The following is a 13,928-nucleotide window of genomic DNA, read 5'->3' on the forward strand; positions in this document are numbered from 1 at the left end:
TAAATTTCATGGAAGTAAATATACATTCAATGTAGTTTTACTAGATGAAAGAAATGTTACAGATTATCATTTTACTTGCTGAACATACTTAATGATAAACTTACCTTCGTCTTTCCCAGAGCTAAGCTTCACTATAAGTATTCTTAATGTGTACCATGCTGTAGATAGTATAATCTGTTCATATTTTAAAAGACAAATACTGTCTTAGGCAAATTGTCACAACAAAATACTGTAGACTAGGTAGCTTAAATAACAGACATTTCTCACAGTTCTGAAAGCTGGGAAGTCCAAGATCAAAGGGCTGGCAGATCTGGTGGTATCTGATAAAAGTTTACAGATAGCCATCTTCTCCTTGTATCTTTACACTGTGGAGGGAAGAAAGAGAAAGCAAGCCCTCTCATATCTTTTTACAAGGGCACTAATCCCACCACGAGGGGCTGCTCCATTCTCATGAGCTTATTACTTCTTAAAGGCCTTGCCTCCTAATATTATCACATTGGGGCTTAAGATTTCAACATATGCATCTTGTGGGGACACACACATTCAGTCCATAGCAAATATTAACTAAATCGCTTTTTTAAAACTGTACACATTTTGAGAATTTATCATTCTCCACTGTACTAGAGTTCTTCCAAGAAACAGAACCAGATTATAATATGAATATATATAAAAATAAAAAGTATACAGAAATATATATATGTGTATATATATATAATTCAGTCTCAAATACTAATCTTTTCTGTAAACACCCTCACAGACACACCCAGAAATAACCTTTAATCTGAGGACCCTGTTAGAGTAAAACAGTTTGCTACCTGAATGGAACTCTGGGACAACAGGCATCATTAGTCAAATGGATATATGGTCTCTCTATAACATGAGCTTTTTTTTTTCAGAATATCTGAAAGAGAGGAGGAAGGAGGAGTGTGGATAAGAAAAAGCTTGCAGTTGGATGATGTAATAAGTAACACTGAGCAAATATTTATTGCCCACCTACCATGGGTTCTCTATATCATGCGAGGCTCTGGAGATAGGAAAAATGAATAGTACATAGTCTATATTCAATGAGCTCAATATAAATAACAAAAACTATCTAACATACAGTGATGGCTAGCAAAACTTCACAGAAGGAAATTAGTAGTCTTTCTTAACCTTTTCCCAATGAAGTTTTTATTTTACTGTGACAAAATATACATGACACAAAATTTACTGTGTTAACCATTTTTAAGTATACAGTTCAGTAGTGCAAAGTACATTGACATTGCTGTACAGCTAATTTCCAGAACGCTTCATCTTGAAAAACTGAAACTCTGTCCTATTAAACAACAGCTCCCATTCACCCCTTCCCCAGCCCTTGGCAACCACCATCTACTTTCTGTCTCTGTGAATCCTGGTATTTTGAGTACCTCATTTAAGTGGAATCATAACAGTATTTGTCTTTGTGTCCCTGGCTTATCTCACTATGTATAACGTCCTCAAGGAACATCCATGCTGTAGCATATGTCAATTTTTTTTTCTTTTTTAAGGTGAATAATATTCCATTGTATGTATATGCCACATTTTGTTTATCCATTCATCCATTGATGGATGTGGGTTGTTTCCACCTTCCTAACTTTTTATAACAGTGTAATCTCTTAAGATAACAAGCATTCTATTTTTTTAATTGAAAAAACCTGGCTGGGCGCAGTGGCTCATGCCTGTAATCCTAGCACTTTGGGAGGCCAAGGCGGGCAGATCACTTGAGCCTAGGAGTTCAAGACCAGCCTGGGCAACATGGCAAAACTCCATCTCTACAAAAAATACAAAATTTAGCCAGGTATGGTCGTGGGTGCCTGTAGTTCCAGCTACTCGGGAGACTCAGGTAGGAGGATCACCTGAGCCTGGGAAGTCTAAGCTGCAGTGAGCCATGATCATGCCACTGTACTCCAGCCTGGGTTAATAATAATAAAGATTCTAGAGTGGAAATTAAAACATCCAAGATTGTACCAGAGTGTTTTTTTTGTGCAAGTCACTTAACCTTTCTCTACATCAGTTTCCAGATATTTGAAATGGTGATAATTATACCCACTTCCGAGGGTTGTCGTAAGATGTAAAAGTCTTAATGTAGATAAAATGCGTATAACAGTGCCTGTACATATAAGTGCTATACAAGTGTTTGCTATCGTTATCCTTCTTTTTCTCATTTTCACATAGTTCTTCATTGACTCACGTTTAGAATATTACCGTACATTTTTAACTTACCTCCCTGATTGCAGTTTCGTCTTCCTAATGTTGTTCTTCCCATTTCTACTAGGGTAATCCTTAAAAAAAATCCAAATTGTTGTGTCACTTCCTCGCTTAAAGGTTGATTTAGTTTTACCATTGTTTTCCAGATAAAATTTAAATTCCTTAGTATAAACCACCACAAATTTTATGATGTCATCCTTAATTCATCAGCCCATTTCTGTCATGTCTTATTAATGCTTCTTCCTTTCCCTGCTGTCTTTACCTATTATAGATACTCAGGAAAAGACTATTCATTTACCTTCTGAGACTCATATCAAGCATGATCTCCACCAGAAAGCCTTTCCTAACTCTTGCCATTCTACGCAGTTTGAATTTGATATACTCTACCTTCGTGTTCACAATCACAGTGCTTATCGCTATTAGGGAGCTCAATTTATTGTCCATAGCCATCTCTTTTATTGTCGATTTCCCTTTCTATCATAAGCTTTTGTAGACAAGAAATGTGTTATGACTTCCTATCTTCAGCAGTTAACAAATGATTGGCAAATAGCAGCTATTTACTCATACTTGCTGCATAATCACTTAATTGATATTTGAGAGAGAGTGAGTTAACAAATGAACACCCTGCTTACAACCGGTTCTGCTTTTGTGACATCTTTCATGAAATGCATGGGATGGTGAAAAGAGGTTACATTTAGGGTTAGACCTGGATTCAACTTCTCTATCATTTAGTTTAAAAAAAAAAAAAAAAAACTAAAAAACTTTAAGATTAAACTTACTGTAAGCCTTAATGTCTCCATGATTATAAATTTAATTCCCAATACCTAATTATCTTACATTGAATCTCAAATGGTTTAATATGTATAAATCATTATAGAAATATTAGATCTATTAAAGACAGTATTGGTGCTGATATGGACTCTAGAGCCAAGTTACCTGGGGGTTTACATCCTGGATCTGCCATTTGCCAGCTCTGTGATTTTTGATGCTCTTTGTGTCTACATTTTCTCTTCTGTAAAATGGAAATTATAATATTAAGTTGGTGCAAAAGTAATTGCAGTTTTGGACCATGAATTTTAAGTTATTATATTAATAACTAGGCTCAAAGACATCTTTATTAATCAAAATAGGAACCATTACAATCAACACATTTTGCCAATAAGAAATACGTTGGTTTATTCCTGTAACATAATCTGTCCTTTGGGATTCGAGAAACTCTTGGAAAGCATTTTCTGCATCCTGTTGATTGTGGAAGTGTTTTCCCTGCAAAATGTTGTTGAGATGCTTAAAGAAATGGTAGTCACCTGGTGAGAGGTCAGGTGAATATGGTGAATGAGGCAAAACTTCGTAGCCCAATTCATTCAACTTTTGAAGTATTGGTTGTGCAACTTGTGGTGGGGCACTGTCGTAGAGAAGAATTGGGCCCTTTCTGTTGACGAATGCTGGCTGCAGGTATTGCAGTTTTTGATGCATCTCAGCTATTTGCTGAGCATACTTCTCAGATGTAATAGTTAAGCCAGGGTTCAGAACGCTGTAGTGGATCAGACCAGCCACAGAGCACCAAACAGCAACCATGACCTTTTTTTGGTGGAAGTTGGCTTTGGGAGGTGTTTTGAAGCTTCTTCTTGATCCAGCCACTGAGCTCATCATCGCTGGTTGTCATATAAAATCCACTTTTGATTGTATATCACAATCCAATTGACAAATAGTTCATCGTTGTTACGTAGAATAAGAGAAGACAACACTTCAAAACAACGATTTTTGGTTAGCTCATGAGGCATCCTCTTATCAAGCTTTTATCACCTCTCCAATTTGATTCAAATGCTGAATGACTATAGAATGGCCGATGTTGAGTTCTTCTGCAGCTTCTCCTGTAGTTGTAAGAGGATCAGCTTGGATGATTGCTCTCAGCTGGTTGTTGTCAACTTCCGATAACTGGCCACTATGTCCTCATCTTCAAGGATCTCCTTTGCAAAACTTCTTGAACCACCACTGCACTGTATGTTCGTTAGTAGTTCCTAGGCCAAATGTGTTGTTGATGGTGCCAGTTGTCTTCACTGATTTACGGCCCATTGTGAACTCAAATAAGAAAATCACTCGAATTTGCTTTTTGCCTAACATCATTTCCATGGTCTAAAATAACCATAAACAGCAAGCAATAAGTCATCAGCAAAAAAAAAAATTAAGAGAGAAATGCTCATTAAAATGATGTATAACATAACTACATTTATTTAAGAATGTATTTCAATATCAAACAGCAAATTCTAACAATGTAAAAACTGCAGTTACTTTTGCACTTACCTAATAGTACACTTCTGAGGATTATTTTGAGGACTATTTGAGGTGGTGTGTATCAAGCACTCACCATAGTTACTAACACATAGTAAGCACCCAATAAATATTAGCTTAAAAAAATTTCCTGCAACTCTTTTTACCTTTGTGCAAATCTAAGACAACTTTCAAGGCATAGCTTAATAGCTACCTCTTTTTTAAAGACTTCCTTGATTGAATTGTTTTTTCCCTCTAAACTCCAATAACATGATATATAATTTATTCATAAAGCACCACAAGGAACTTCAGCTTTGTATCTCCTTTATTGGTTTTTAATTTTCTTTAAATACTATATTTATTGTATTCATCTCATGTATCACTATCATTATCATTTCTATTATGTCACCTATTATGTTTTAATTCTCTACATATTTAACACTATGAAATATTTTTTATATAGGTAAGTATTATCTATCTCGCTATAAAATGTAAGCTCCATAATAGCAAGGACCTTATGTTAATAGTATCTGCACATTGTAGATAGTAAATAATTGCTGAATGAATAATGACTTAAACATCTATTGAATTAATGTATTACACTTGGCAATAATATTGGTAACTCTCTTAACCATCTGTAGATGAATAATAAATTGCCCTAAGTCTTAGTGGCATAAAACAATAGAAATTTATTATATCACAGTTTTTGTGGGTCTAGAATCCAAGTGTGGTTTAGCTGAGTATTCTGGCTCAGGGTTTCTCACAAGGCTCAGCTTCCAAGGTTACTCATGGGCTGGCTGTTAGTCAACTGTGAGTGAGAGGAGTGTCAAATAATTTAAGAGTCATGTTTAAAAACTGCTACAGTCTGCCCTCTAGGCAGAAATTATTTACATTTCCCCACATGCAAAATACAACCGTCTCCTCCCAGACTCCTCCACATGTTTCATTTCATTACAGGATCAGGCTAAGGCTAAAGGGATAAAATTGTCATTTAAATCAGGGGAAAGTATGGATGAGGTTTTTGGGTTTGATTCCTCAAAAATAACCGCATAAATATTGTTCCCATCTAAAGACCAGTGAACTACAGTGACAAGTTACCCGTTCCCTTTAAAACCAATATAAAATGGTAGGACAGGCATAGGGTAACTGCAAAGACATTCCTATTCAAAAAGGGAAGATGGAAAGGCTAACATGTCCTTAGCAATTCTGAAATCCAAGGAAGTTCATGTTTCCCGTTCCTTTATTAGAATTTTGTATTGTTTCCTAGGAATGATTAATTGCTCTTGGCTTTACCCTCTGAGCTCTGGATTCTAACCTCTGAATTATCCATACATTTCAATAAGATGTAGCTCATGTTTGCAGCTGAGTGGTTTTTTCAGTCTGTTTCCTGCCCATAGAAGCCCTGGAGCCAAGTTCTCTTTGAATTGCATCCTCTCCTAACCCTGTAATCCTAAACTGATAGTTTACACCCGAACAGTTCTTCTGAAACTGGGAGTTTGCTATTAATCTCACTGAGATTCACTCCATTAGACAAAAACCACAAACACAAATCTTTTCAAGATAAGCCTTTCTATCTTAGGCTTCTTTTGCATCAGCTGTGGGACAACACCCTTAAGATTTATTGAAGCCCTATTGTTTAACAGAGGGTTGTCTGAGATTTTTCCTTCCTTTTTTTTTTTTTTAAGTCCTCTAAGCTCCATAAGCTTCCTCTAGTACTCTTCTAGAAGTCCTTTTAAGTTTTCCCTTACATTCTCCTAAAGATCCCTCCAGCTTCAGCCCAGCACCTAGTCTCAAGTCCAATGCCATATGATTGAGGATTTTGTTAAGGCAGCACCCTGCCTCTGGTGTATCAAAATCATTATCGGTTGTCTTGCTGCAGAACAAATCTCACCAAAACTTACTGGCTTAAAATAATGTTTTTTAAAAATCATTTATTTTTAGCTTAAAAGTTTGAAATTTACTAGGGCTTGGTAGAGAAAGCTTGTCTCCTTCACACAGCTCACTCATGGTTAGCAAGTTGGTGCCGGCTGAGAGCTGGGGGTCTCTGTTCATCTCCACATGGGCCTCTCCAAAGACAGTTTGGGCTCCACAGCATGGTAACTGGCTCCTAAGATTAAAAGTCTCAAAAGGCAGGAAATATAAGCAACCAATTTTTTATAGCCTAGACTTGGAAACTGGCATAGTATCACTTTCTCTGTATTGGAAGACAGGAGCACAGACCTCAAGTCTCAAGAGGCAAAGTGTCAAAGGATTTGCAGTTGTGTTTCAAAATCACTACACCTGTTTTAGATCCAAGCACAGTTCTGGCACTTATCTATCACATTCCTAAGAAGGCTTACTTTATTCCTGTAAAGTAAAGGGATTCGATGTTTTCTAAGGTTCTTTCTACTCTAAATTTGGTCAACTTACAATTCCCATTTTCTATACATTGTTGATATATTCTAGCCCATAGCAGCTTCTTACCTATGTAATCAGACAGTGTTTGGGGGTATAAAATTGACGTTCTCTCCTTATTACCACACTTCAGAAAAATAATATGTTGAGAAGTTTGTGTGATATTTATAAAATATTTAGAAAATCCAGAAAACCTTCACCAAAAAGGTATATTATAATGAACATGACCTTACAAGAATACTTGTGAAGAGTCTGCATTAATGGATAATGCCTTTATTGGAAGGTCAAATATTAGATAACTTTTGTAAGGCAGCTGTTCTTAGAGGGGTTTTATTTATTTTTAATTTCATGTACTCCTTTTTATTTTTTTCTGTTTGTTTCATATGTCTCCATGTGGTTTGGGGAATAAAGTTTCCATTATACTGCTCTATTTATAGTTTAAAAAAATTCCGTAGGGACCAAAGCTGGTTGTTTTTTAATCTTTACCACTTATAAAATGAATTTGTCAAATTTAATTTGAGATTCATTTGCAGTAATTATTGTTTAAGAAAACATGGTTGACTATTTTTTATATGCCAGTTTAAGTTCATCTTGTTATTCTTTCAGGAACTTGTACTTTCCTTCCTTTTAGAGAAACATTAATTCATGCTGTCTCTACTGTTCAATTTAATGAGATCAAACTTAATGAATTTCATATGTATATGTGAATTATGCCAAAATTTTTCTCCATCACACTAGTGTTAGTAGTCTTCTACATGTAGTATCATATACACAAACTTAATTTTGACCCTTTTTAAATTGCAGTGTCCTCTCGCGTGGCAGAGCAAGTGGGAAGGCCCAGAAGATCCCTTACAATACCTGAGAGGTCTTGTTGCCCGTGCCCTTGCAATACAGGTATGCCTAAATTATTTACTAAGTGGGTTGTCTGACTGTGTGACTATTGTATTATAGAGATAACTATTGTGCTAATCACTAGTGAGAATTACATTATGATTTTGCACATAAAACATCATATATTCATTATTCTACCATTTGTTATTTTTGTATAGCACTGTTCTTTTTTTTTTTTTTTTTTTTTACAAAATATGTGCTTTCTGCTTTACTGTGGCATTTCATCATTTTTGAGAATTTAGAGAAAAATTTACAATTTTAGTACAGATGGATCACATAGACGGTAACTGACACTGAATCATCACTATGACTAGTTTGCCTTAGGGAGCTCTCTATGGGGAGCTGCTTTAAAAAAGTTTTCTTCAAATTGATCAAATTTTTTCAGAATAAACCAGTCAGGTAACTTCAGGAAAACAGAAGAATAATATAGACAGAGAAAGAGTGTATTTTTAAGGAATAGTAAATGATACAGGTTAGTTGATGCAAACAAGGTACCTTTGTGGATTTTCCACCGTCTTCCTCTGCTTGTTGCAACAGCTTCACAAAAGAGCCTTTTGTTTTAACCACATTAACTTCTACTATCACATGAATAACTTGATCTTCTCAATGCAGCACTCTTCATCCATGTTTTTTAAAATAATGCTCTACAAGTCTGTTCACATTTGTTATCACTCATCCCTGCTCCACCTTTGAACCCCTAAGCATACATGTTATTCTTTGACAACAGCCACATTTCATTCTCAATTTTGTATTCTCTAGACTTTCCAGTCTCTTCCTGTTCAGTTCTCTCTCAGTCTATCACTTTCTTTCCTGATTCTGGTCGATTCAGCCTTCTATTTGTGGCACATAACTATATTCTCTTTCTAGCACCTTCAGTATCCTAACTCACTTTTCTTTATGCTTCATCCTTTCCAAAAACCATTTAACTTGGATTAGTATCTGTCCATATGCAGGCTGCTGAGCGCTGCTACCGAAACTTCAGATACAGTGTACAGTGTACTCTTCAGATACAGTGGATGGGCCCTGAGCACTGCTCCTGTATTCCATAGTGATGTTCTTCACTCTTTCTTGAAGACTCCATTCTGTCACTGACTCCCCTTTTCCTTAGCAGAGCACCTTATGTTTTACTTCATAGAGAAAATTCAAGCTGTGAGATATGACCACTTGAAAATTCCTGTCCTTCTCTCTCATCTACAAATTTGTTTGAAGCCATCTTCGTCATCTTTGTTCTAATATAAAAGTTGACCTTATGAAATTGAAAGCTCACCCCTAGACCTGTGTACTGATTCTGTCTGTTCTCCTCTCTTTAGAGACCTCCTCCAGGGGGTCTTCCCTTGTTCTTCTGTCTTTTCATCTTTTCATCTCTTCTTACTCTGTTTGCCAGCCTACAATTGGGACTCCTTTGAAGGCACCAGGACTGATCTGAGCAATTGTTTGGCTCCTATTATAACCAGTTCTCTGGATTGTAGGATTGTTAAAGGAAAAAAAAGTACTAGATCTGGAAATGAGGTTAAAATTAGCAGGTAGAGAAGAATCTGGCAGGGACTCTGATTTAGTCATCTTTCTATCTGCTGTGTATATACTTGGACATAATTTATCACTAAATGCTGGAAGGAAGAAAGGGAGAAAGTCTATTAGTGATCTTAGAACAGTATAGAAATGCTCTGAAGTTTGTTGTATAATTGCATGGCTGTGATAATTTACCACTTCATGTACTTTTCAGTACTGTTTCCTTTAAATTGTTTTTAAAAGGATAGGGACTTTAAACTTGCCATGAATGGTAGCCTATATTACACTATGTAAGTACACTTAATAACTATGCTGTGAGTTTATAATGATAAATATGTCAGTGGTACTATAATTAATACTCTTTAAAACAATTTTACATGAATTATTGCAATTTTCTTGCATGGTTATTCATATATTAATAACTGGTCATAAAAACTGATGAAAAACTGGTCATCAAAACTGAACACTTTTCTACTGTGTAATTTTCTTAAAAGCTTTATAAGGCATTTAACCTTAATTGTAGTGATAAAATACCCTCCTAACCCTCAAGATAATGTTCAGGACTGACCATAGCTTACCTTTCATCCTTCCAACCAGGGAATATGCACTATTTCTTCCACAACCACTTGGGGATACTTTTTATATTGTTTTATTTTCCTGGCTTAATATTTTTTTAAATTATAAATATATATAGATATCCATCTCCCTGAGGTAACCTTTAATATTTGGGATTTGCTTTTCATCTATTCAAGGGCCCGATAGATCCCTTGTTTTCATCCGTGCCTTCTCTGTTTCACAAGTACATATCCAGAGCAGCTTGTGATACTTGGAGAGCAATGTAACTACCTATTTGGAAAACAAAGGATGGGAAACTGGGTGGGCAGGGAAAATTAGAAGCACTATTTGCAAGGATCTGTGAAAATGGCACCTTTTGGTTTCTTAAGAAAGCATAATGATCAGACTCAATCCAAACAGGTATACAGCAGGTTGAGCCCAGATCCAGCTATAGTTTAAGATTTTAGGGTCTTGCATTTTGAGGCATAGTTTATGGGAAAAGAGAACAAACTATTGAGGGTGTCATATATCATGCCAGTTTATTACAGGGGTTCTGTGCAAATAAGGTAAGACTGACTTGGGTCAAAGGTAGCATTCATTTATTCAGTCATTCATTCAGTCAAAAATATAATAAGCAGCTACTTTATTCTAGACCCTGTGTGAAGTACTGGAGATATCATGATTAGTAAGTAGATACAATAACTGCTTCACAGATCTTATCTTCATTCATTTATCATTTTATCAATAAAAGTTCTATAAATGTAAGCTGGGCACAGTGGCATGTGTCTATAGTTCCAGTGACTCAGGAGACTGAGGCAAGAGGATCGCTTGAGCCCAAGAGTTCAAGTCCAGCCTGGGCAACAATGAGACCTCGCCTCTTAAAAAAAGATAATTCCGCAAATGTGATTAATACTTTCCTGGTGCCAAACACTGTGTGAGGTTGCTGAATATAGAGTGGTAAACAAAATAGACATACATCTTGTTCTCCAGGAACTATCCTTACAACTTATCAGAAAGATAGAACTGAATAAACAACAGTAAGAGAAGAGTGATAAAGGAAGTACAGTATTATGGAAGCAAATAGCACTATTTAACCTAGAAGGGGTCAGAGAAGTGCTGCCTAAGCTGGGAAATTAGTAGGAATAAACCAGATGAGGATGAGACGAAAGAATGTATCAGACAGAAGGCAGACCAGAGTCTGATATCAAGAGTAAGTATTGTGTTATACTAAAGTTATTGAAATTTTGTAAAAAAAAATTAATAAAAAGTAAGCATTGTGGTTTTCAAGTAACTAAAAGCAGAGCATAGATTGCAAGGAGGGGTGTTCAGGCTGGAGGGCAAGAGGGGCCAAATCATGATAATGTATTAAGGAATTATATTTTATCCTAAGGACAAAAGGTAACCATTGCAGGATTTTAAGAAGGAAAGTCAGATTATGTTTTAAAGGGACTGTTTTAGCTGCAGTATGGAGAGAGTCTTAGTTTACTTTGTGGCAAAAGGTTTAAGACTCCTCTGAATACTCTTAATTTAGAGCTATAGATCCCCTAGGTATCCAAGGAACCTGAGCCACAGAGAGTCTTGCAGGCAGCCTTGCATTCACTCTCTGGTTTCTGTAAGATCCTTTAGAGCAAAGATCTTAAAAAAAAAAATCCACTATATTTCCAATACCTATATACTGTCTGCTGAATGAATGAATGAACAAAGGAATTAACAAATGAATGGACTGGACAGATTACTCTCTTTGGGGAACTTAGAATTAATTATTTCCTTGGCTTCAAATTTTTCTGTCTTTTCTTCAGAAATAACATCTTCAAAGAGTTTCTTGTGTTCCTGATTTCCACTCTGTGTTTTCCCTTTGGCTTGTAGCGTATCCCTTACAGCAGTATATTCTGATTCTTCTGTGATGATCATTCTAAATTCTAGCGTGTTCTCTACCCTCTTTGTAAATCTTACATTGTCAGCCTTGGTTTGGTTCCTTTATCCTAGTTTTCTCAACTACTCATAGTTGGATCCCTTGACTGTACACCTGCAATTTTTATTCCAGCCTTGCTCATGTGTTGATTTCTATATCCAAGCCAGGATATAGAGAGAGATCTTTATCACCATCAGCTAGTTATACTTGGTTATGCTAAATAGACCCAATATTCTAAGAAATGTTTAATGGACTCCTAAATATCTCCCCCATTATGCTTCCATTGAAAAGCAAACTTGGAGTGCTGTGTGTTAAATTAGCATTAAGGTTTGCCATTAATACTTACAGTTCATTTTAAACTTCTGCTTCAGTTTCATGTCTTTAGTTTTAAGATCCACAGTGACGACTTGAACTCCACTCAGTTTTTTTGCTGAACTCAAGCCAGTGGCTGGTACGTTGCTCTACTACCAAATCCTGCCACCCTTCATTCTTATGACAGAATTTTGTTGTTTATATCAACTATTAAGCACCTTGAAGTTTGGGGAGATCTAAGCAATAAATAGCATTAATTATTGTTATTAGTAAATACCACTTAGCATGACATATAGACTATCATTAAAGCTTATCAGGAAAATAGACAACTAAATACGCAATAACAACAAATCATTAAAGGAAGTATTTGAGCAAATAGCAGAAGTACTACAATCTAGAACCACTTAGTGTTATCCTCTGTTCCCCAGCGGGTAGTTCAGTCTAAAATTTTTGGAATCATTGTTTACTTCTCTCCTCTCACACTTTATATCCAGTCTACCAGAAAGTCATATTTTCTCTGCATTCAAAATACATTCAGAGGTACCTTTTACTATCTGTACTACCACTACCTTGATTGAAGTCATTGTGAATGCAGCTACTATCTAACTAGAGTCCTGCTTCCACCCTTGTTCCCATTCTTATTGGTTCTCAACCACACAATCTCAAATGTTCTGATGTTAAAGCACAGCTCAGATTACATCACTCTTCTCTTGGAAATATCCCCATGACTAGTCATCTTGAGTATCAAAATCCTTACACATCCTACAAGTTTCTTTAAGGTGAAGCCCCATTATCTCTCTGCTTTTCGTTCCTAGTTTTCTACCTCATTTACTCTGTTCTAGCCATACTGGTCTTGCTTTTCAGTGAACAAACCCAGCTTGCTCCCTCTCATGGCCTTTACCCTTGCTGCTTCCTCTCCTTGGAATGCTCTCCCCCGGATATGTGCAAGGAAGCTTCCTTACCTCCTTCAGGTCTTTGCTCAAATGTCACTTTTTCAGTGAGGCCTTCCCTGACCATCCTGTTTCAAATTGTAACCCCCGCACTCCCCCCTCCAATACTTCTTACTCTCTTTTCCATCTTTATTTTTCTCTGTGGCCTATATCTTAGTCTAATACTCTGTATATTATAATCTATTTATTTTTAAAAGTTTCTATGTATTCTTCCACTAAAAAGGAAGCTTCATAAGGGCAGAGATTTTTGTCTGTTTACTGCCCCATCCAAGCATGTAGACAGTAACTTGTACAAATAGGCTTTTCAGTAAATATTTGTTGAATAAATAAATGACTCCAATCATAAGGTTATTTACTCTCAAGCAAATTGGCATAAATCTCTTTTTTCCAATCATCAAGATTTAGCTTCCTGAGATATATTCTTTAGTATTTCATTATCTATTTTGAGATTTTTGGCTTCTATCTAAATCTACCCATAAATGTTATGGTTTAACTTTATATTTCCACAATCTATCATTTGAAGTGTTTTATTTTTCTTAAGATCTCAAATGTAAAAAGCAATTTATTATAATTACATTGTTAGGTTTTCACTCATTTTTTGAGGTGTCTTACTGTATTTTGGAAGGTTCTTCTACCATATTCTGCATTTCTGGAAGAGTGTATTATTTTCCTAACTCATCTTAGTAACTTTCCTAGTCCTTGGTACGGTGTTTCACACACAGCAAGTACTCAGTAAAATTATTCATAGAAGACTTATATAAATAAACAAAGTAGAAAAAGTCTATATGTGGCTTTAAAACCTCCAGCATCCCCATTTTTGTATATTATACCCAGAAGAGAAACCTGTGGATGTTTTTTATTCATATATATGAATAAGTATATATTTATCAGTTTATTCATTCGGTGAATAT

General features: G+C 35.8%; 1 protein-coding gene and 1 pseudogene across 2 annotated transcripts in view; one reads left to right on the plus strand and one right to left on the minus strand.

The window, feature by feature from the left end:
* DYNC2H1 (dynein cytoplasmic 2 heavy chain 1) overlaps nucleotides 1-13,928 on the plus strand; it is a 374,041-nt gene that overhangs the window by 322,942 nt on the left and 37,171 nt on the right. For both annotated transcript variants that reach the window (XM_003828371.5, XM_003828370.6), the window contains one exon: nucleotides 7,693-7,782. In XM_003828371.5, the coding sequence (XP_003828419.1) occupies nucleotides 7,693-7,782 (90 nt within the window). The remainder of the gene's footprint in view (nucleotides 1-7,692; nucleotides 7,783-13,928) is intronic.
* On the minus strand, nucleotides 1,344-4,621 carry LOC117975011 (histone-lysine N-methyltransferase SETMAR-like; annotated as a pseudogene).

The sequence above is a fragment of the Pan paniscus genome, chromosome 9 (genome assembly GCF_029289425.2).
Source record: "Pan paniscus chromosome 9, NHGRI_mPanPan1-v2.0_pri, whole genome shotgun sequence".
Lineage (NCBI taxonomy): Eukaryota > Metazoa > Chordata > Mammalia > Primates > Hominidae > Pan > Pan paniscus.